At 38.0% G+C, this 20,655-nt stretch overlaps 2 protein-coding genes, 3 long non-coding RNA genes and 1 other non-coding gene across 7 annotated transcripts; 2 read left to right on the top strand and 4 right to left on the bottom strand.

Moving 5' to 3' along the window:
• Positions 1-27: 27 nt before the first annotated feature.
• LOC131994101 (uncharacterized) lies at positions 28-1,002 on the bottom strand. Its single transcript, XR_009396437.1, has 2 exons — positions 222-1,002; positions 28-158 (listed from the first exon to the last, which is right to left on the bottom strand). It is a non-coding gene; the product is annotated as an uncharacterized LOC131994101 (long non-coding RNA).
• Positions 1,003-3,636: 2,634 nt separating this feature from the next.
• Positions 3,637-4,927, bottom strand: LOC131994115 (uncharacterized). Its single transcript, XR_009396451.1, has 3 exons — positions 4,662-4,927; positions 4,276-4,568; positions 3,637-4,209 (listed from the first exon to the last, which is right to left on the bottom strand). It is a non-coding gene; the product is annotated as an uncharacterized LOC131994115 (long non-coding RNA).
• A 4,021-nt stretch (positions 4,928-8,948) lies between these two features.
• Positions 8,949-9,925, bottom strand: LOC131998565 (uncharacterized). The gene is made up of 2 exons (XR_009398799.1): positions 9,143-9,925; positions 8,949-9,079 (listed from the first exon to the last, which is right to left on the bottom strand). It is a non-coding gene; the product is annotated as an uncharacterized LOC131998565 (long non-coding RNA).
• A 4,336-nt stretch (positions 9,926-14,261) lies between these two features.
• Positions 14,262-15,670, bottom strand: LOC106089866 (ribosome biogenesis regulatory protein homolog). Its single transcript, XM_013255860.2, has 4 exons — positions 15,442-15,670; positions 15,131-15,383; positions 14,577-15,070; positions 14,262-14,515 (listed from the first exon to the last, which is right to left on the bottom strand). Exons 1-4 carry the CDS (start codon positions 15,588-15,590, stop codon positions 14,374-14,376), a joined length of 1,038 nt encoding a protein of 345 aa, XP_013111314.1. The 5' UTR covers positions 15,591-15,670; the 3' UTR covers positions 14,262-14,373.
• Positions 15,671-19,130: 3,460 nt separating this feature from the next.
• LOC106089828 (large ribosomal subunit protein eL28) lies at positions 19,131-20,459 on the top strand. Of its 2 annotated transcripts, none has more exons than XM_013255824.2 (4): positions 19,131-19,209; positions 19,591-19,690; positions 19,895-20,137; positions 20,327-20,459. In XM_013255824.2, exons 2-4 carry the CDS (start codon positions 19,598-19,600, stop codon positions 20,402-20,404), a joined length of 414 nt encoding a protein of 137 aa, XP_013111278.1. In that variant the 5' UTR covers positions 19,131-19,209; positions 19,591-19,597; the 3' UTR covers positions 20,405-20,459. The 2 variants fall into 2 exon arrangements, with proteins under 2 accessions (XP_013111278.1, XP_013111285.1); XM_013255831.2 differs by lacking the exon at positions 19,131-19,209 and adding an exon at positions 19,263-19,359.
• Positions 19,440-19,512, top strand: LOC131994529 (small nucleolar RNA CD11). Its single transcript, XR_009396819.1, has one exon. It is a non-coding gene; the product is annotated as a small nucleolar RNA CD11 (small nucleolar RNA).
• Positions 20,460-20,655: the final 196 nt, after the last annotated feature.

The raw sequence follows: 20,655 nt of genomic DNA, 5'->3' as shown, positions 1-20,655 counted from the left end.
ATCGACCCAAATAAACGATTCATGATCTAAAATTTTATGATGATATTTATTGGCATCATATACAAAATGGTTTGCTGGGTTATGGCGATGTCGGTCATTGGGTGTGTAAAGATTTAATTGGCTCCTGGTCATCTTTATTCGAATCGTATCGACACTCACTGTGAAAATAGAGATTTAGAACATAGGACTCCTATTGTGGGTAATGAAATGGGGTGACAAACCTGGGAAGAAACGTGCAGTGTAGACCCACATTAATGTACATATATTCGGTGCGACAGTTTTTCTTTGAACGATGTTTTTCTTTATACGCCAGACAGAGCGAGAGTTCGCAAGAATTGACAAATATTCGGCCGGCTATATATATATATATATATCACATTGTATATGTGTCTGTGATCGTGTTTGGTGCCGTAACCTGGGCTTCATGAATGTAATCATGGTGTGGAACTGCTGCTGGGAGTTTATGTTCATTGATTAATTGTGGATATTTAGCCCACACCGTGCGCATACGTTTGACAAAAATTTGCCAAATGCGGTGGTTTTTGCTGTATACGCACGGGTGGAATGTGTGGACGTATGTGTGTAAACTTTTTCTTTGGTTTTTGTGGCCATGTTTTATTGCCTGTGACTCCTATTTTAATGTTTTCTTGGGCCAAATTATTGGTTGCATGGGACGGAATATTATTTATGCCCTGTTTTATGGTGCCGGCAGAATTATTTGCGAATTTATGAGGAAATATAATTTTTGGCTTGTGGTCGGTGGCGTGGTTGGTGGCGAATGACATTTTCTCGTAGTTGGCCATATGTTAGGAAGTGACCGGAATTGTGTATTAGTACAAGTACAGGGTTGGTTACAAGTAGGGATTCATTCATAAAATCCCGCGAAACATGGGGAATGCATACTATGCGATGTTTAAGACCGGAAAATAGAATTTAATAAAAATTTTGATTAAAAAGAAATTTAAACCTGGTTTTTGAAGAAAAAGGACAGATATTGTCAAAAATGGCGTGAAGAAGCCTACCTTGTGATAAAATGAGGGTATAAATAGAGCAATGAATCGAGAAAGAGGCCATTTTTTTAAAAAAAGTGTCTATCGAGTTTATTGAACAGGCGGATGGAAATTTGTTAAAACGAGCGGCAAAATTGAATTTTAAAATTCATATTAGAAGTATCTGTGTTGTGTCGGCAATAGTCTTGATTTTTTTGTTCTTTTGGTTTTTTGTGACGTCGTATAAGTCAAAGGCGAAGTGAGTGTAACTATGATGGACAATTTAGAGCAGCAATTAATTATTTATTCCGATAGGTCCGGAATAGTGTCCTGTGGATTCAGGAGGCATCCATTTTTTGGTCATACACCCGTTTTTGCAACAAGTAGCCTGCACCAGAATAATAAATCGCTCGGATCTGGAAGTGGGACACCTTATATATATTAACCTTTTTTTCCATACAAACAAAGTTCAACGGAATAAGGACAAAATATCAACATTAAACAGCAACAAGTTTGTACACCTTTTGTTTGGAGATTGCCAGGTATGAGAATGTGTGTGCTTGTGCGGTTGATTTAACATACAACAAATACCCGCCAAGAAAGTCATTAAGGAGCCTCCCATATAAAATATCGTTTCGGGAAAAATTTGCAAAAATTTTAAAAAGGTAAAGAAATCCGTCCTAAGTTATTTGTCGGTGTAAAGACGACTTGCTAGGCATTAATACCAGAGAATTCCAGAAATTGGGCAATGCTCTTGTGAAGAGGCGCGATTGCCAAGCATATTTTATATGACCATAAAAAAAAAAAAGATCTCATGAGAGAAAATTAAGTTGCCCGGAAATAGAAAATAGCAACCTTGATGAAAAAAAAAAAAATATATGATGTTAACTAATTAAATCGTCTTAAAAATCTAAACCAACATTTCTTTGAATAGTTTAAGTATTTATTTTATTATAATTATTTATTATTTTTATAATTCTTATTTTTTTTACTTTTTTTTATTTTTTTCATATCGAAACGACTTTCAGACTATAAAAACCTTTTGTGTTAAGGGCAAAACAAAGTACAAAGTTTTTACCTTTTTTGCGTGCCAGGGGTTTTAGACATAGTTATCCCTTGTATTCTGCTTAACTGAGCTCACTTAGGTAGGAAGTAAAGTCCAGTAGATTCCTAATTGGGAAGTAAAAACGCTTAGAACTTTGTGGGTCCTGCATTTTTAGTTTTTTTTGACTGTGTTATTATGATCAGCAAAATTTGGACGAGATTGTGTTTTTTTTTGTAATGCTTTAGTGTTAGTATGAAAACAAAATATGTTTAATAAATATGTCTTATTGTAATTGTGAGAAAAAATCATGTTTTGATATTTCAACATCTTTGAGAGGCAATATGTAAGGTAAACGGAGTGATGTGAAGTAAGGGGGTGTCAATGGGGTTCACAAACATGTTGATGAGGATCTGTGAACCATGGAAGGGCGGGCAGAGTGTGAGGTTTCCAAGACCAATAACCTCTGTTCAATGCAAATGTCCCTTTGTGTTAGTGTAATGGTAAATTGTTTTAATTCCCTTCATTTTTTTTGTGTTATACCTCGGGCTAGGTATTGGTGGGTTGAGGACCATCCTGAGAGTGGTTGAGTTGCCGGGGGACCAAGCCTAGTGCCAATATGGGGACATAACAGAAATGGCGCCCAAACGAAACTAAGGACTTCTAGTATTAAGAAATGTCTGTGATATTAGAAGTAGATATAGATAAGGTACATGACCAGCGAAGTACCAAGCAATAGAACGCTAGTTTTTATGAAATAGCCCGAATGAACTCTAGTCAAAACTGGAAACATCTAGTTGTTATTGCAGCCGGACTTATGTGATAATTTATTGATGTGCAATATTAAATTTAGGAGTTTTTTGATTTTAGGCTAGATTTTAGAAAATGGCGGGTCCAGTGCAATATCTTGTTAGTCAGTGTAACAATGAATGTTTTGTGATCGACCTGTACATATTCATATTTTGTTTTTGTTTTTTTTATGTATGCAATTTAAAGGTTGAGAAAATTTCTAAATAGAAATCGTTAGTAGCCGTTGTGAATATGAATCCACAAGTCAGATGTATTAGCGAGGACTTATTATTCTCGGAACTGTTTTCGTGTACCAGAAAACTGCCAGAATAGTAGATTTTTTTTTCAAAGACCATAATTTGTTGTTTTAATGTATGTCTAGGACGTTTTTGCATTGAATGCTCATTTGAGAACACTCTTTTTTTTGTTTGTGCATGTGTCAATTTTTTTTTGAGTTAACCAGACCGTTTAGTGATTTGTCCATAAATTGGAAGGTGTTTAACTTGAGACATGCAATACACCCTGTATGTTCGCTCCTGAGAATACCTTTACATATTCCTCTCGTTTATAAAAAAATAATAGCAAATTCACAAAATTTTGATTTTGCAATTCCCCTTTTTATTTTATTTATTATTTATCTATTTATTTATTTGTATGTGTCGTATTGAAAATCTTGACAATTCTTTCAGATTCAAACATTGTTTTTTTTAAATCGTTTATAAAACCTACTACTGTTTTTAGCTTTTTGCAATCTTTTTATTCAAACTAATTGCAATTTGCGGTCTTGACAACTGAGTCTTGTTTGCTTATTTTTTTTTTACACACATCGTGTTATGAATACAAGGTCACGTTCAAGATCTAAAAGAAATAGGACAGAGTCAGATCTGAACAATACTGTAACGAATATAGACCCTAAAAGAACGAAAATGATTAATTCAGGGAATCCAACGGATATAGGCAACGGTCAGATTCGGGATTTGTCTGGCAGTATTATATCTCGACCCGGTCCATCAAACGGTGTCCCTGTCCCACCTTCCACTAGTGAGGCAATGCAACAGGGGCCAAATAATACTTCAAACGCTGAAGCAGCAGGTTTAATGCCAGCAAATCGGTCTTTCGAGGAAACTATGAAGGCTATGATAGGCAATGAGTTGCGTGATGTCAGGAGGACCGTGGAGTCACTAGCCAGAACAGTGAGGGACTTGTCCAACATGGTGATTCAAGATAGGGCCCCGGCTATGGCGTTACAGAGGACCGAAGCCAATGACAATTCATCTGTCGGTGGTAATACTGGAGTTGACACACGAAATGACGCGTCCAGTACCTCGTCCACTAATAGGCCTAGATTTACGATGCCTTCCGCCAATAGTAACAATTCTTTTCCGAATTCTATAAATAACGAACAAATAAAGATTAGGGTTGATAAATTTGGTATTAATTTTGATGGCAACTTACAACGATTGACTGTTGAGGAATTTATCTTCCGGTTAGAATGTTTGCAGACCCAGTATGGTATACCTTGGGAGGAAGTTCTACGGGATTTTAGATTGTTAGTTTCCGGTCCAGCTTTGGAGTGGTTTTGGTATGCTCAGAGGCTGAAGAATTTTTCCAGCTGGTCCCATTTAAGAGAGGCATTAATGTGTCAATATAGGACAACTAAATCCACTTTCGAAGCAATGAGAGAGTTAGTCGACAGGAAGCAGGTGGTAAATGAGCCAATAGACGTTTATTTTCATAATATGGCCCAGCTTCGCGCCCGATTAGTTCAGCCAATAAGTGATTTAGATATGGTGAATATATTGAAAGTTAATGTAAAGGAAAATATAAAAGTTATAGTTTACCCCATGTCTATTTCTACGGTCGAGATGCTTCGAACAGAGTGTAAGGAGGCAGAACGTAACTTTCCACGTAGAGAACAAAGGCCAATCCAAATGAATTCGCGCCCCGCTAGACACGTAAATGAAATGTATGTTGGCGAATATGGTAGATTGGAGACAGATTTTCAGCCGGATGTAGAAGAAGTGGCTGCTATTCGCTTTAACCAGCAACAACAAACCAGGCAGTTAGTATGCTGGAATTGCCGTGAGGGAGGTCATGTTTTTATGGATTGCCCGTCTTCTGAGAGGGCATTATTTTGTTACAGGTGCGGTAAGCCCAACACGATCACTCCGAAATGTCCGAATTGTCAGCAGGGAAACCACAGAAGGGGCGTGGAGAAGATCGGGGAACCGCGTCCCTCGGAGAATCCAGGCAAATAGACCATATGACTATATTACCCCGCAAAGTATCTGAAGATGGAAGTGATAAGGGGAAACAAGATTTAGATGTCGATGGCAAACAATTTTTCCCCCAAAAGAGACATTACCTTCCCATAGAAATAAGACGGCACAATTATGCGCAGGTGCGAGCCAGAATTTTTGGTTCAGAATCCAGCCCCAAACCATTATCAAAAAGAATTTTAAAGTTACGTCAGAAATCAGCCGAAAAGCGCAAAAATAAACGCTTTTTGGTGGAGTCTGTTCACAGGGCGATAAGTAAAGTAGGCGACCCAAGGGTTTACGCCGAAGTAGAAATAGGAGACAAAGCTTTAAAAGGATTATTAGATACTGGTGCATCTGTTAGTATTATGGGGAAGAGATGCAGAGAATTCGTTGAAGATTCACAGATAGAGTTAATGCCAATCTTTAATAACGTTTCTACCGCCAGCGGCGACAATTATAGAATAATAGGAAAGATTTTATGTCAAGTGAAGTATAATGATTGCGTGAAGGAAATGATTTTGTATATGTGCCCCGATTTGGAGCAAGAACTCTACTTGGGAATAGACTTCTGGCGAAACTTTGGACTTGCCCCTAATATATTAGGTGTGGCCGAACTAAATGTGGAGAAAATTGTTAAAGACTTAGCCGAAACTAATATAGAGTATAAATTGAAGCCCCATGATTTGTCAGAGAAACAAAAGGCCAAGCTTAAGGAAGCCATTGGTGAATTTGACACTTTTGAGGAAAAGGGTCTAGGCCGTACGAAACTTGAGAAACATACCATCAAACTTATAGAGGGCGCAGAGCCTGTTAAAGATAGGTATTACCCGATATCACCGGCCGTACAGAAAATAACCTATGATGAAATTGATAATATGCTCAGATTAAACGTGATTGAAATAAGCGAAAGTCCGTGGAGTAACCGGACCACTGTAGTCAGAAAACCTGGTAAAAACCGTTTTTGTCTTGATGCAAGGAAATTAAACAAACTTACAGAAAAAGACGCCTATCCACTCCAAAACATCGACGGTATTTTGAGTCGTATAGATGAGACGTACTACATAAGTAGCGTCGATCTAAAATTTGCGTTCTGGCAAATCGAGCTAGACGAAGAGAGTAAGAAGTATACAGCCTTTACGGTAGCGGGTCGACCTTTATATCAGTTTCGAGTAATGCCCTTCGGGCTTTGTAATGCCGCACAGAGACTGTGCAGATTAATGGACAAGGTCGTCCCGAGTAGGCTGAAGGAGAATGTCTTCGTCTATCTTGACGATTTGCTCGTGATTTCTTCCGATTTCGATGAACATGTCAAGCTCTTAAAAGAAGTGGCTCAATGTTTGAAGACCGCCGGCTTGACGATAGGATTGAAGAAATCACAATTTTGCTTCCGGGAGCTGAAGTACCTCGGTTTTATCATCGGTGACGGGATGTTGAGGACAGACCCTGACAAATTGGAGGCGATAAGGAAGATACCGGTTCCCAAGAGCCCTCGAGAGGTTCGAAGTTTTCTCGGTACTGCAGGGTGGTACCGCCGATTCATACGGGACTTCGCAACAATATCGGCACCACTGACCGACACCCTCAAGAAGAGCAAAAAGTTCACGATGACTCCCGAAGCGTTAGGGGCATTTGAGGAGTTAAAAAAGGCCCTTACTTCAGCACCCGTGTTGCGACACGCTGATTTTACGAAACGCTTCTACATTCAATGTGATGCGTCTGAATACGGCATCGGAGCGGTACTCTTCCAACTGAATGAACAAGGGGACGAGCATCCGATTGCGTTTTACTCGCAGAAGTTAAATCAGTGCCAGAAAAATTACAGCGTAACGGAAAAGGAATGCCTTGCCGCCGTAATGGCAGTGAGAAAGTTCCGTCCTTACGTGGAGTTGATGGATTTCACTGTCATTACGGACCACGCTAGCCTGCAATGGCTAATGAACTTGAAGGATTTGAGTGGGAGGCTCGCCCGGTGGTCGTTGCAGTTGCAAGGATACCGCTTTGAAATACAACACCGCAAAGGCAAAGACAACGTTGTTGCTGACATGTTGTCGAGATTACCAGCCGTAGACGAAATTGATATGGGTCAGGTCTTGGACTTCGAGACCAATGAATTTGAATGCGATGAGTACAAAGATCTCATAAAGACTATAGAGGAGAATCGTGAGAGACTTCCGGATTTGAAAGTTACTGGAAACCTGGTTTTTAAAAGAGTGAGAGACGGCCGTGACGATGGGCTCCAAGAATATGATTGGAGACTGTGGATTCCTGAGGGCCTAACCCACTTATTAATTCAGAAGGCACATGATGAGCCAACCGCAGCTCATGGCGGGATGTCAAAGACCCTAAATCGGCTCCAAGAGAAATACTATTGGCCAAAGATGACATCACAAGTGAGGCAATACGTATCTAATTGTGTTACGTGTAAAGAGACGAAGCCAGTAAATTGCCGAACACAACCCACTATTGGCAATGAAGTCCAGACTGAAAGACCCTTCCAGAAACTTTATGTGGACTTCTTAGGTAAATACCCTCGGTCTAAAAGCGGAAATGCCTACATATTCATTGTAGTAGATCATTTCTCAAAGTTCACATTTTTAAAAGCGATGAGAGATGCCACTGCCACAAATGTTGTCAAGTTTCTGGTGGAGGACGTCTTTCGAAAATTCGGAGTACCAGAAACAATCCATAGTGATAATGGGGTACAATTTGTTTCAAATCACTTCAAGGAAATGATAAAATCTTTTGGTATAAATCATTTACAAACTGCACCATATTCACCGCAGTCCAATGCCTCTGAGAGGGTTAACCAGTCAGTACTCGCAGCAATCAGGGCATATTTGGAAAGCGACCACAGGGACTGGGACCTCTACCTTTCCGAAATTGAGTGTGCACTTCGTTCATCCGTTCACAGTGCGATTGGTGTTACACCCTTTTTCGCCCTTTTTGGGTATCATATGTACTCTAATGGAACGGATTATAATCTGGCTAGAAAATTGAAGTCGTTAACTGAGCACGAGATCCTGAATTTGGATAGATCAGACCGCATGACACTAGTTCGCGAGAAGATTAGAGCGAATATGCACAAAGCATTTGAAGTCAGCTCAAAGCGCTATAATCAGAGAGCTCGAATAGTGAAATTTGTGCCTGGGCAAGAGATTTATAAGCGGAATTATGTGCTCAGTGATTTTGGCAAGAATTTCAATTCAAAATTTGCCCGGAAGTTTACGAAGTGTCGAGTGTCGAAAATGGTTGGCAATAACATGTATGAATTGGAGGACCTACAAGGTAGACCCCTAGGTGTAGCCCATGCGAAGGATCTCAAGATGTGATGCTTTACAGTGAGTGCAATAAACTTTTTTTTTTCACTGATTTCGAAAATAACGACTATGGCCGGCTGAGTGTCATATTATGAATGTGCAATAGATCTGTGATTCTAAAGCTAACTACGTGCAATATAGGATTAGGTAAATGTTACTGTCAACGTCCTGCATGTTAGTGATTGTCTTTAGATTATAAAGTGCAGAAATGTATTGAATGATTTACCCAATGTGAAATCCAGCGTATTGTATGGAGTGAAGCGCTCAAATGTAATCGTGAAGTGCCCTGCAAGGAGGAAGAGAATATATCAGAAAGTAACTTCATTATCGACAGACTAATATTTATGCTTCCCTAATACCACAGGAAATTTTCATAGCCCGGCTGATGAGACTTCAGGGTGTGGGAGTTCCCCACGTTGGGACGCGAACCTTCAAATAATTCGATGAGTCTAGCCTCTCGCACACCGTTTATTCAATCGTCGACTCAGAATCCCCGGTGTTTTGTTGCGGAGGCCACTGAGCCATCGACCCAAATAAACGATTCATGATCTAAAATTTTATGATGATATTTATTGGCATCATATACAAAATGGTTTGCTGGGTTATGGCGATGTCGGTCATTGGGTGTGTAAAGATTTAATTGGCTCCTGGTCATCTTTATTCGAATCGTATCGACACTCACTGTGAAAATAGAGATTTAGAACATAGGACTCCTATTGTGGGTAATGAAATGGGGTGACAAACCTGGGAAGAAACGTGCAGTGTAGACCCACATTAATGTACATATATTCGGTGCGACAGTTTTTCTTTGAACGATGTTTTTCTTTATACGCCAGACAGAGCGAGAGTTCGCAAGAATTGACAAATATTCGGCCGGCTATATATATATATATATATATCACATTGTATATGTGTCTGTGATCGTGTTTGGTGCCGTAACCTGGGCTTCATGAATGTAATCATGGTGTGGAACTGCTGCTGGGAGTTTATGTTCATTGATTAATTGTGGATATTTAGCCCACACCGTGCGCATACGTTTGACAAAAATTTGCCAAATGCGGTGGTTTTTGCTGTATACGCACGGGTGGAATGTGTGGACGTATGTGTGTAAACTTTTTCTTTGGTTTTTGTGGCCATGTTTTATTGCCTGTGACTCCTATTTTAATGTTTTCTTGGGCCAAATTATTGGTTGCATGGGACGGAATATTATTTATGCCCTGTTTTATGGTGCCGGCAGAATTATTTGCGAATTTATGAGGAAATATAATTTTTGGCTTGTGGTCGGTGGCGTGGTTGGTGGCGAATGACATTTTCTCGTAGTTGGCCATATGTTAGGAAGTGACCGGAATTGTGTATTAGTACAAGTACAGGGTTGGTTACAAGTAGGGATTCATTCATAAAATCCCGCGAAACATGGGGAATGCATACTATGCGATGTTTAAGACCGGAAAATAGAATTTAATAAAAATTTTGATTAAAAAGAAATTTAAACCTGGTTTTTGAAGAAAAAGGACAGATATTGTCAAAAATGGCGTGAAGAAGCCTACCTTGTGATAAAATGAGGGTATAAATAGAGCAATGAATCGAGAAAGAGGCCATTTTTTTAAAAAAAGTGTCTATCGAGTTTATTGAACAGGCGGATGGAAATTTGTTAAAACGAGCGGCAAAATTGAATTTTAAAATTCATATTAGAAGTATCTGTGTTGTGTCGGCAATAGTCTTGATTTTTTTGTTCTTTTGGTTTTTTGTGACGTCGTATAAGTCAAAGGCGAAGTGAGTGTAACTATGATGGACAATTTAGAGCAGCAATTAATTATTTATTCCGATAGGTCCGGAATAGTGTCCTGTGGATTCAGGAGGCATCCATTTTTTGGTCATACACCCGTTTTTGCAACAAGTAGCCTGCACCAGAATAATAAATCGCTCGGATCTGGAAGTGGGACACCTTATATATATTAACCTTTTTTTCCATACAAACAAAGTTCAACGGAATAAGGACAAAATATCAACATTAAACAGCAACAAGTTTGTACACCTTTTGTTTGGAGATTGCCAGGTATGAGAATGTGTGTGCTTGTGCGGTTGATTTAACATACAACAAATACCCGCCAAGAAAGTCATTAAGGAGCCTCCCATATAAAATATCGTTTCGGGAAAAATTTGCAAAAATTTTAAAAAGGTAAAGAAATCCGTCCTAAGTTATTTGTCGGTGTAAAGACGACTTGCTAGGCATTAATACCAGAGAATTCCAGAAATTGGGCAATGCTCTTGTGAAGAGGCGCGATTGCCAAGCATATTTTATATGACCATAAAAAAAAAAAAGATCTCATGAGAGAAAATTAAGTTGCCCGGAAATAGAAAATAGCAACCTTGATGAAAAAAAAAAAAAATATATGATGTTAACTAATTAAATCGTCTTAAAAATCTAAACCAACATTTCTTTGAATAGTTTAAGTATTTATTTTATTATAATTATTTATTATTTTTATAATTCTTATTTTTTTTACTTTTTTTTATTTTTTTCATATCGAAACGACTTTCAGACTATAAAAACCTTTTGTGTTAAGGGCAAAACAAAGTACAAAGTTTTTACCTTTTTTGCGTGCCAGGGGTTTTAGACATAGTTATCCCTTGTATTCTGCTTAACTGAGCTCACTTAGGTAGGAAGTAAAGTCCAGTAGATTCCTAATTGGGAAGTAAAAACGCTTAGAACTTTGTGGGTCCTGCATTTTTAGTTTTTTTTGACTGTGTTATTATGATCAGCAAAATTTGGACGAGATTGTGTTTTTTTTTGTAATGCTTTAGTGTTAGTATGAAAACAAAATATGTTTAATAAATATGTCTTATTGTAATTGTGAGAAAAAATCATGTTTTGATATTTCAACATCTTTGAGAGGCAATATGTAAGGTAAACGGAGTGATGTGAAGTAAGGGGGTGTCAATGGGGTTCACAAACATGTTGATGAGGATCTGTGAACCATGGAAGGGCGGGCAGAGTGTGAGGTTTCCAAGACCAATAACCTCTGTTCAATGCAAATGTCCCTTTGTGTTAGTGTAATGGTAAATTGTTTTAATTCCCTTCATTTTTTTTGTGTTATACCTCGGGCTAGGTATTGGTGGGTTGAGGACCATCCTGAGAGTGGTTGAGTTGCCGGGGGACCAAGCCTAGTGCCAATATGGGGACATAACACCAATCGCTGTTCTATTTTCTTTTATTTGATTATAGTTTTACTATGATGAGCTTTTATACCCTCCACCATAGGATGGGGGTATACTAATTTCGTCATGTTTGTAACTCCTCGAAATATTCGTCTAAGACCCCACAAAGTATATAAATTCTTGATCGTCATGACATTTTAAGTCGAAGTGTCCGTCCGTTTGTCTGTCGAAAGCACGCTAACTTTCGAAGGAGTAAAGCTAGCCGCTTGACATTTGCCCAAGAATTCTTATTAGCGTAGGTCGGTTGGGATTAAAAATGGACTATATCGGTCCACGTTTTGATAAAGCTGCCATATAAATCGATCTGGGATCTTGACTTCTTGATCCGCTTGAGGGCACAATTCTTATCCGATTTGGCTGAAATTTTGCATGAGGTGTTTTATAATGACTGTGCTGATTATGGTTGAAATTGTTCTATAACCTGATATAGCTGTCATATAAACCTATCTGGGGTCTTGATTTCTTGAGCCTCTGCAGGGAGCAATTCCATTCCGATTTGGCTGAAATATTGCATGACGTGTTTCGTTATGACTTCCAACAACTATATTAAGAATGGTTAAAATCGGTCCATAACCTGATATATCTGCCATATATACCGATCTGGGGTCTTGACTTCTTGAGCCACTAGAGGGCACAATTACTATCCGATTTAGCTGAAATTTTGCATGAGGAGTTTTGTTGTCTTCCAATTACTATGCTGAGTATGGTTGAAATCGGCCTAGCTGCCATATAAACCGATATGGAGGACGCAATTCTTATTCGATTTGGCTGATATTTTGCACGTGGTGTTTTGGTTTCACTTCCAAAACTGTGCTTAGTACGATTCAAATCGGTTCATAATCTGGTATAGCTGTCGTATAAACCAATCTTGGATCTTGACTTCTTGAGCTAATAGAGCGCGCAATTCTGATCCGCTTTGGCTGAAATTTAGCATGAGGTGTTTTGTTATGACTTCCAATAATTATGCCAAGTATGGCGCAAATCGGTACATAACCTGCCATAAACCGATTTTGGATCTTGACTTCTTGAGCCTCTAGAGGCCGCAATTCTCATCCGATTTGGTTGAAATTTTGCATGAGGTGTTTTGTTATGACTTTCAATAATTGTGCCAAGTATGGCGCAAATCGGTACATAAACTGATAAAGCTGCCATATAAACCGATCTGGGATCTTGATTTCTTGAGCCTCTAGAGGGCGTAATTCTCATCCGATTTGGCAGAAATTTCGTACAACGCCTTCTCTTATGACCTTCAACATTCGTGTCTAATGTGGCATGAATCGATCTATAGCTTGATACAGCTCCCATATAAACCGATCTCCCGATTTTGCTTTTTGAGCCCCTACAAGGCGCAATTCTTATCCGAATGGACTGAAATATTACACAATGACTTGCACGATGCACGCTCTTACTTGTTATTCAACTATTATTTCTATTGTTCCCAAATAGTAAAACTTATACCTACTTGTATATATAAACTTTATACATAATCAAATTCTTATACGAAAATTTAATTGGCTCCCCAGCCTAAACTAGGCACTCAATTACAAATTAAAAAGTTAAACAAGTCCTTACCTGGTTAACATTGCAAAAAAAAAACGAAATCCAAGACGACAATTAAGTGAAATCAGAAAAACAAAAGTCTAGAAGTTTAAGACGAAACATATTAAAGAATGTGAAAAGATTCGTAGCTCAGCTGGTAATAAATTCCAACATCTCGCCACACGAATTTCAGACGATCTCTCAAATATAGACCTGAAAATACGGTGCAATGAGATATAAGTACTTCTACTTGAGCGAGAAAAATTAAAAAGGCTACATAATTGGAGGCCACTGTGGCGCAGAGGTTACCATGTCCCCCTATGCCGCAGAGCGCAAATCACGGCGCGAACATCAGAAAAAAAATTTTCAGCTGTGGTTATCCCCTTACTAGTGCTGGCAACATTTGTGAGGTATCCTGCCATGTTAAAACTTCTTTACCAAGTAGTGTCGCTATGCGGCACGCCGTTCGGTCTCGGCATATAAAAGAAGGCCCCTTGTCATTGAGCTTTAAACATTAATCGGACTGCACTCAATGATATGAGAGAAGTATCCCCTGTTCCTATACATATACACATAACCGATCCACTACAGGTTATTCATCAGGGTACTGCAACCAATGCGACTTCATCCTATCAGCCGAATATAGTCCTTGGTGGACGCCAACCACCAATATCAGATAAAGGGAAAGACCTACCTAGAAAAACCAGATCTACTCTGGCCCAATTTAGATCCGGATGGTTTAGAAAAATGAACTCATATCGCTCACGGTTAGACAGTACCATCCCCAATGTCTTCCCTGTATGAAACACCTGGCTCCATGACACCAAACACCTGATAACGGCTCAATAAATTGAAGTTGAACATTCTGCCCTATTTCTCCAGTTCAGTGCAGATTTCTAGAATCAGTTCCCTGATTCAAGAATCACTAGAAGGCGATTTAAAGTGATTAAATGCGCAAGGAGATTGAGATAGTTGCCGCGAAGCAGATTAAGATGTACAGCCACAAGACGTTATTCAGAAGACATTAGTGTCATACAGCAATGTTGTTGCCGACCACTTGGCTCTGCAAACCCATCGTATTGGTTAATCAAATAAAACTTGGTCATTCACATTTTTTTAGATGTTTTTACTATGTACTCTTTTAATTAAAACTACTTTAAAAAAAACAGAAAAATATGCTTATCTTACGGGTTGGTCTTTTCGGTACGCGGTCTTGTTCATCTCCTCTTTCGACCTATGGCTGCTTTTTTGCCCGGCGCTCTTTGGCCCTTACCACCTTTAGGTTTTTTACCCTTTCCTTTGGCCTTTTTACCTCCCTTTTTGCCCTTTGATTTACCCTGATCCGGGTTTGCTTCACGCCTGTAAGTGAAACAAATTATTCAAGTATGACCAAAAACAATACGAAATTACTGCAACTCACTCTAAGCGATCATCTTGTTTTTGTAAGGAAATCGCCTTTTCTATATCAATTTTTGGTTTTTTGTTCAATACACTCTTAATAAGATCCAAATTGGCTTCTTTTTCGGGTGTGTCGGTAATGTGAGACGCCTTTCTCTTGGAACCAGGAATCAATTCTTTGACACCAATTCCGCGGGCTTCTTTCTCCTTGGGCAGTTTGCTTTGGAATTTGCCTATAGATGCTGTAGAAGATTTTGCTACAGTCACAGCGGTTAGAAGCTGATTCGATGTAGCCGCCTCAGCACCAAGGTAACCACTTCGCGGAACTTCTTCTTTTCTGGCACGCACTATATTCCTCATACGTTGAATTTCATTCTTTGCCACTTTTTCATTACGTAAATCAATTTTCTTCTGGAACATATCTTCCATGGGATCAGCGTTTTGAGGAACTTCTAATACCCAGTCCTTTTGTTTTTCGGCATCAGCACGTCTATATCCGTAAGTTGGTACCCATTTCTTTGAGAACAATATGATAAGTTTTTATTCTGGAAAAAAAGTAATTCAACAGATACTTACATCAAGAGTCTGGTCATACACCTTCTTCTCTTTGTTCTTTTTGGATATGCCCTTTTCTTTGGCGAATTTCTCCCACTTAGTCATGGGTTTGGGTCCAGGAACTTTGCGTAGACGAGGCAAGATAGTGGTTGGTGTCGGCAATTTAGCAACTATGCATTCATCAACACGTTCAGTAGGTAGCTCCCAGATGCTGTTTATCAACAACTGTGTATTATCACGGGTTAAGCTTTGCAAATAGCTTTCCCTATTCTCCCTGAAAAGTAATCCACTGGTTAAAAGAACACCATAAAATCATAAAATTTCATCCGTACTTCATTTCATTCTCGTCCAAGTCATTTATGTCTGAAATTAGCATCATTCCGACATCCAATTCACAATCCAAATGTTTCTCAACCGTTATCGGTTTATACTTCTCCAACTCCCTTTGCTGTTTCTCCAATACCTCCTTGACAATATCCATTTTCGGTAATTGGATATTATTAAATTAAAATGAAAATAGTAGTGATGTATGCAAGCCGCACGTGTTTTTCCTTGTATTGTTTATAAGATGTCGATATGTCTAATCACTCGATTTGGCGAAACAGAAATATCGATAACAGAATATGTCGATTTTTGAACTCGTATCCCAGCGAGAACATCAGACAAATTTTGACCTAGCGCCATGCGAACAGCTGAGTACAATATATTATTTTTGTTTTGATTTTGCAGTAAATTTAAATGTCAAAGGCTTGATAACACAGCTGTAATTTTTTCTAAAATCTTTAAAAGGTCCGATATTCTACACACAAGCAACAAAACAGTGTTATAATGATGAAAATACGAATATAAAGCACATTGGGAGAAGATAAGTTGTAAAATAAAGTTCATATCTTTGATATTTCAATTCACGGCATTATTCACTCAAGGTAGTTTGGTTGGGAGTAGATTTTTGTTGTGATAATGATTTGTTATTTGTTTGCAGAGTTTCATTTTCCAACGCGACATTCAAAAACAAAGCACAATGCTCTCATTCTGTTGTTGTTGTAGCCACATTTTCATGTGGATGCGACGATCCTCGTCAAGCACCTGTATGTGAGCAAGCTTGTTCGCCGTGGGATCAAGGTGGTCATTGGTTATTTTAAGACTCCAATAACTCACCTTGTCATATCAAGCATCATAGGCACTCAGTATTTGTGCAAGAGCTGAAACTAGTAACATTTGTGTATGTTATCAGAGTTCACTAATCACTGATTTTGACAGATAGTGCACCAAATATTTTGTTCTTGGGCAACTGCCATTACCTCTTAATGAATATATCTTGATTGCAGCTACTTCGTATACATGGTACAATTAAGAGGTAGTGGCATTATCCATGTCTCCACTTGGAGCAAATCTAGAGTTGTGACAAGATTTCGGAAATCTCGTGTTTTGCAACGAGGTTTCCCATATATTTTCAATGTGAGCAAATCTACTTATGTAATGAGATTTGCAGCAAATCTCCTTCCAAATTCAAATGCAACACAGCATTTTTTCTTAACATCTGACAATTTCTTATTTAAATTATAAAATTTAGTAGTAGTTTAATAAAATCGTTTCACAAACTTAATTGCTGACCGCAATGTATATGCTGAACACAATAAAAATGCTAATCACAATAAAAACGATGTCAAAGACGTCACTGTTGACAAATAAAAACCCCAAAATCGTAGGGAAACGGATTTTGGAGATTATTTCAAATCAAGTGGATTTAGGCTCTAGTGGAAACATGGTAATGGCAATGAACACCACATAGATCGGACTTCAATATTCTAGCCTGTATCGTGCTCACAGCTATCCCGTGCCGGGTGCTCATTCTGTTTTGGCCTTGAGCGCGTTGAGCTTTATTTTTGAGCTTTGCCTTGAACAATGCAACTCTGCAAACAAAGCCCACAAAAGCAGCGCTCAAAAGTTAAACAATTGTTAATTTTTACGCCTAAACACACTTCATAACGTAAGGCAACACAAAATGACGCTCGATTTCTCTTGTCAGAGTTGAACAATAAAAATTCTTTAACTTTTGCGTGTTGCTTTATTAGGATTTGTTTGCAGAATTGCATTTTTCAACGCAACGCTCAAAAACAAAGATCAAATCCCTTATTCTCTTTTGGTTTTAAGTCATAAGCTTAGTATTCTGTTCAGCTTTTCAGGCGGACCATTGTCAATTACAATATAGAAAAACGTCGGCGAAACGCTGGAGGAAAATAACTCCCTCCCATCATCAATACAACTTAATGGCGACGCAAATAAGTTCAAACAAAATCTTACAAAATACTTTCAAAGCCTATAAATTAAGTGATTTGTTTTTCCTATTCTTCCTCTCAATTAATTATTGTTAATGAATTATTGATTATTGATTATTGATTATTGATTTTTATTGCTAATGTAATTAAAATTAAAGCCGAACTTAATGATCCCTTTTGTTAGAATAACGATTCTAATCACATACTGTAATTATAAGATTTTAAATCTTGTTGTATGTGAAACCAAATAAATAAATAAATAAATAAAATAAAATAAATAGGCGAAAAAATAGTACTCTCTTTATAGTCGGGATTCACTGAATAAGGTTAAGCCAAGCGATTAGCCGACAAACAATTTTTTTAATTTTTGGCAGTACTTGGCATTGCGGATGTCAACTTGTTCTCTTTTTACATTCATTTTTGTTTACAATTACTCCTTTTTGATGGCATTTTCAATCGGCAGATGTGACGACCTTAGTGATGTTCATGGGGCCTATCCACTTTATGTTTTGTAAGTAACCTTACCTACTTTTAGTGAATCCTGGTTTAAAGTCGTGGCGAAATAATTAAAGGTGGTCTCATTTGTACAACAACCACAAATCATATGGTGCAATCCGCCATGGTGGCATCAAACTGATGGACATTTTGCTAACACACACAAAGAAATTTGTGTGCGTGTGTGCATACATGTGCGTTCATGAGCAAAGAATATGCGAGAAAGAAGATAACAAAAAAGAGAATGCAAACAAAAGTCTGTCATCTTAATACCGTCAAAGTGTTAACAGCTGTTAGTTTAAGACCACCTTTTATTCTTTTTTTTTTTTATTTATTGACGAAAAATATATAAAACTATAAGTGCAGATAAAAAACGTATTTTGGTATAAAAATAAAAACCAATGATTACTGTCAAATTTCGCTCGCGAAATAAAGAAACATTTCAGCGACTATGCCGAAAGCAGAATAGAATGCCAATCCTTACAGAAAATATTACACAAAAGTTCTTTAAATATTTCATTTTAGTAATGTAATAAATAAGTGGAAAAGCCCATTATTAAATACTTCAAACCATGGCGGAACAATGAAAGATGGTCTCATATGTACAACAACCATAAATCGTATGGTACAATCCGCCATCTTGTCTTCATGCTGATCAACGTTTTGCCACCACACACAAAGAAATTTGTGTGTGTGCGTGTATACGTGCGCTTATATGGGCAGAGAACATTATACAACATACAGTAAAACCTTATTTACACTGTTCATTAAATCCGGATTTAAGGCTTTCGTCGGCTGATTTCATAAAGGGAAAACAGATGATCGAGCCATTAAATCTGGATTTAAAGAGCAGTATAAACGGGGTTTAAAAAAGAGAATGCAAACGAAAATCTGACATTTTAATGTCGTTAAACCCCACCGACTGTTAACAGTTGTTCGCGTGAGAACGCCTTTTTAAATCCGCCTTGATTACAATCATTATACAATATAAATCCGGATTTAAGGCTCTCGTCAGCTGATTTTATAAAGGGAAAACAGATGACCGAGCCATTAAATCCGGATTTAAAGAGCAGTGTAAACGGGGTTTAATAGCAAATTAAATTGCATATATTGTATATTATTTTACCATATCTTAAATTGTTAAGGACCCATTATAAATAACTGATGTGTTTTCAATCATAAATACAACCCTTTAGTTTGCAACTCTGATCACTTGGCAAGGGCTTTTGAAGTTTCCTTAACTGCAACCAACTTCATTCTATAGCTTTGTTGCTTCCGCCATGATGTTTCCTTTTTCTTTTCTGTCATCGCAGTCCCCGACAAAAGGTGAGATTTTTATTTACTCCCGTGAATTTGTTGAGTTAACACGTGTAAAATTTTGCTTAGAGCTGACAATATTGAGAATACATACACTTTGTATTTTCACAAGTCCAAAAATCCAAGCCATGCCTCCGGAATTCACCAAAAAATGCAATGGTAAATATTTCTCAAAAATTCTACACGTGCTAACTGCAATAAAAATAGCTGTTCTCATCATTTGCAAACAAGATTATTAAATTTCTCCATGATGAATTGAAAGGCAGAAGAGTTCTTGAAGACTATATTCATCACCCAAGACTGAAAAGAAATTTAATAAAACTGTTTTTTACAATTGTGATCTTTTGCAAGAGCATGAACTAATGGGTTTTTGTTTTCCTGTGTTTTCAGACTTGAGATGGCCTCTTCGTCGCACCTCAACTGGTTAATCATCCGCAACAACAATGCTTTCTTGTTAAAGAAACGCGATATTAAGAAACCATTCAGCACTGTAAGTATTGTGTTCCAGGCGTGTTAAGGAACATTTATTTGGAGGCATATTTGTCGGTGATGTTATTTTGAATTCACAATGATAGTTGATTACCACGTGATAAAACCCTTCTCAAACCTGAGCAAATCTGTTCCTCCAAATATTGTTTTTTCCTTTTTTGCATGGGAAATATGACAATGTAATTATGAAAATTTTATGTTTTAGGAAGCCAACAACTTGACCAATGTCAGCTCATACCGCTACAGTGGCATCGTGCACAAGAAGACACTCGGCGTTGTACCAGCTGCCGATAAAAAGGGCTTCACAGTCGTCATGAAGAAGGGCAAATATGTGCAACGTCCCGCCAAAAGCACCGTCAAAGTCAACATGAAGGCTGGTCCCAGAAGGTCTTTGAAGAAGTTGAGAAATCTCTTGACCGATAACAAATACCGCAAGGATTTGACTCAAGTAAGTCTATTAGTGTGTAGTACTTAATTCTCTTTAAATTAAGTCATGATGATTTTTTCTATTTACCAACCAAGATCGCTGAATGGTAGTGTTGAATACAATTTACTGATGTACTCTTAAAAAATCTCCATATTCTCCATTTATTGGTTTGAGTGATCTAATAGTTGTTGTTTCTTTTCTCACTTACAGGCTGCTTTGCGTCGTGCTTCCGCTGTGATGCGTTCCCAAAAGGCTCCTCAAGTCAAAAAAGCCAAGAAACCAGAATAAACAAAAAATATAGGCTTTTAAGAGAACGTTTTTAAATATACACCCCTAGAAACAATCCATGCCTAAAATTATTTGTTTTTTATCATCGTTATGCAAGAGCAAATGTATGTCTGTCGCCCGGCGATAGGAGAGAGGCAATTATAGTTGAAGGATGATAGATTCTCCAAATGGTAGATGGCAGATTTTGATTTGCAAGTGAGATTTTTTCTTTAGAAAGTACCTATACGTAAGCCAATCGAATCTTAATCAGA

The sequence above is a fragment of the Stomoxys calcitrans genome, chromosome 1, assembly GCF_963082655.1.
Source record: "Stomoxys calcitrans chromosome 1, idStoCalc2.1, whole genome shotgun sequence".
NCBI classification, from domain to species: Eukaryota; Metazoa; Arthropoda; class Insecta; order Diptera; family Muscidae; genus Stomoxys; species Stomoxys calcitrans.
This window is presented reverse-complemented; position numbering and strand designations above follow the sequence as displayed.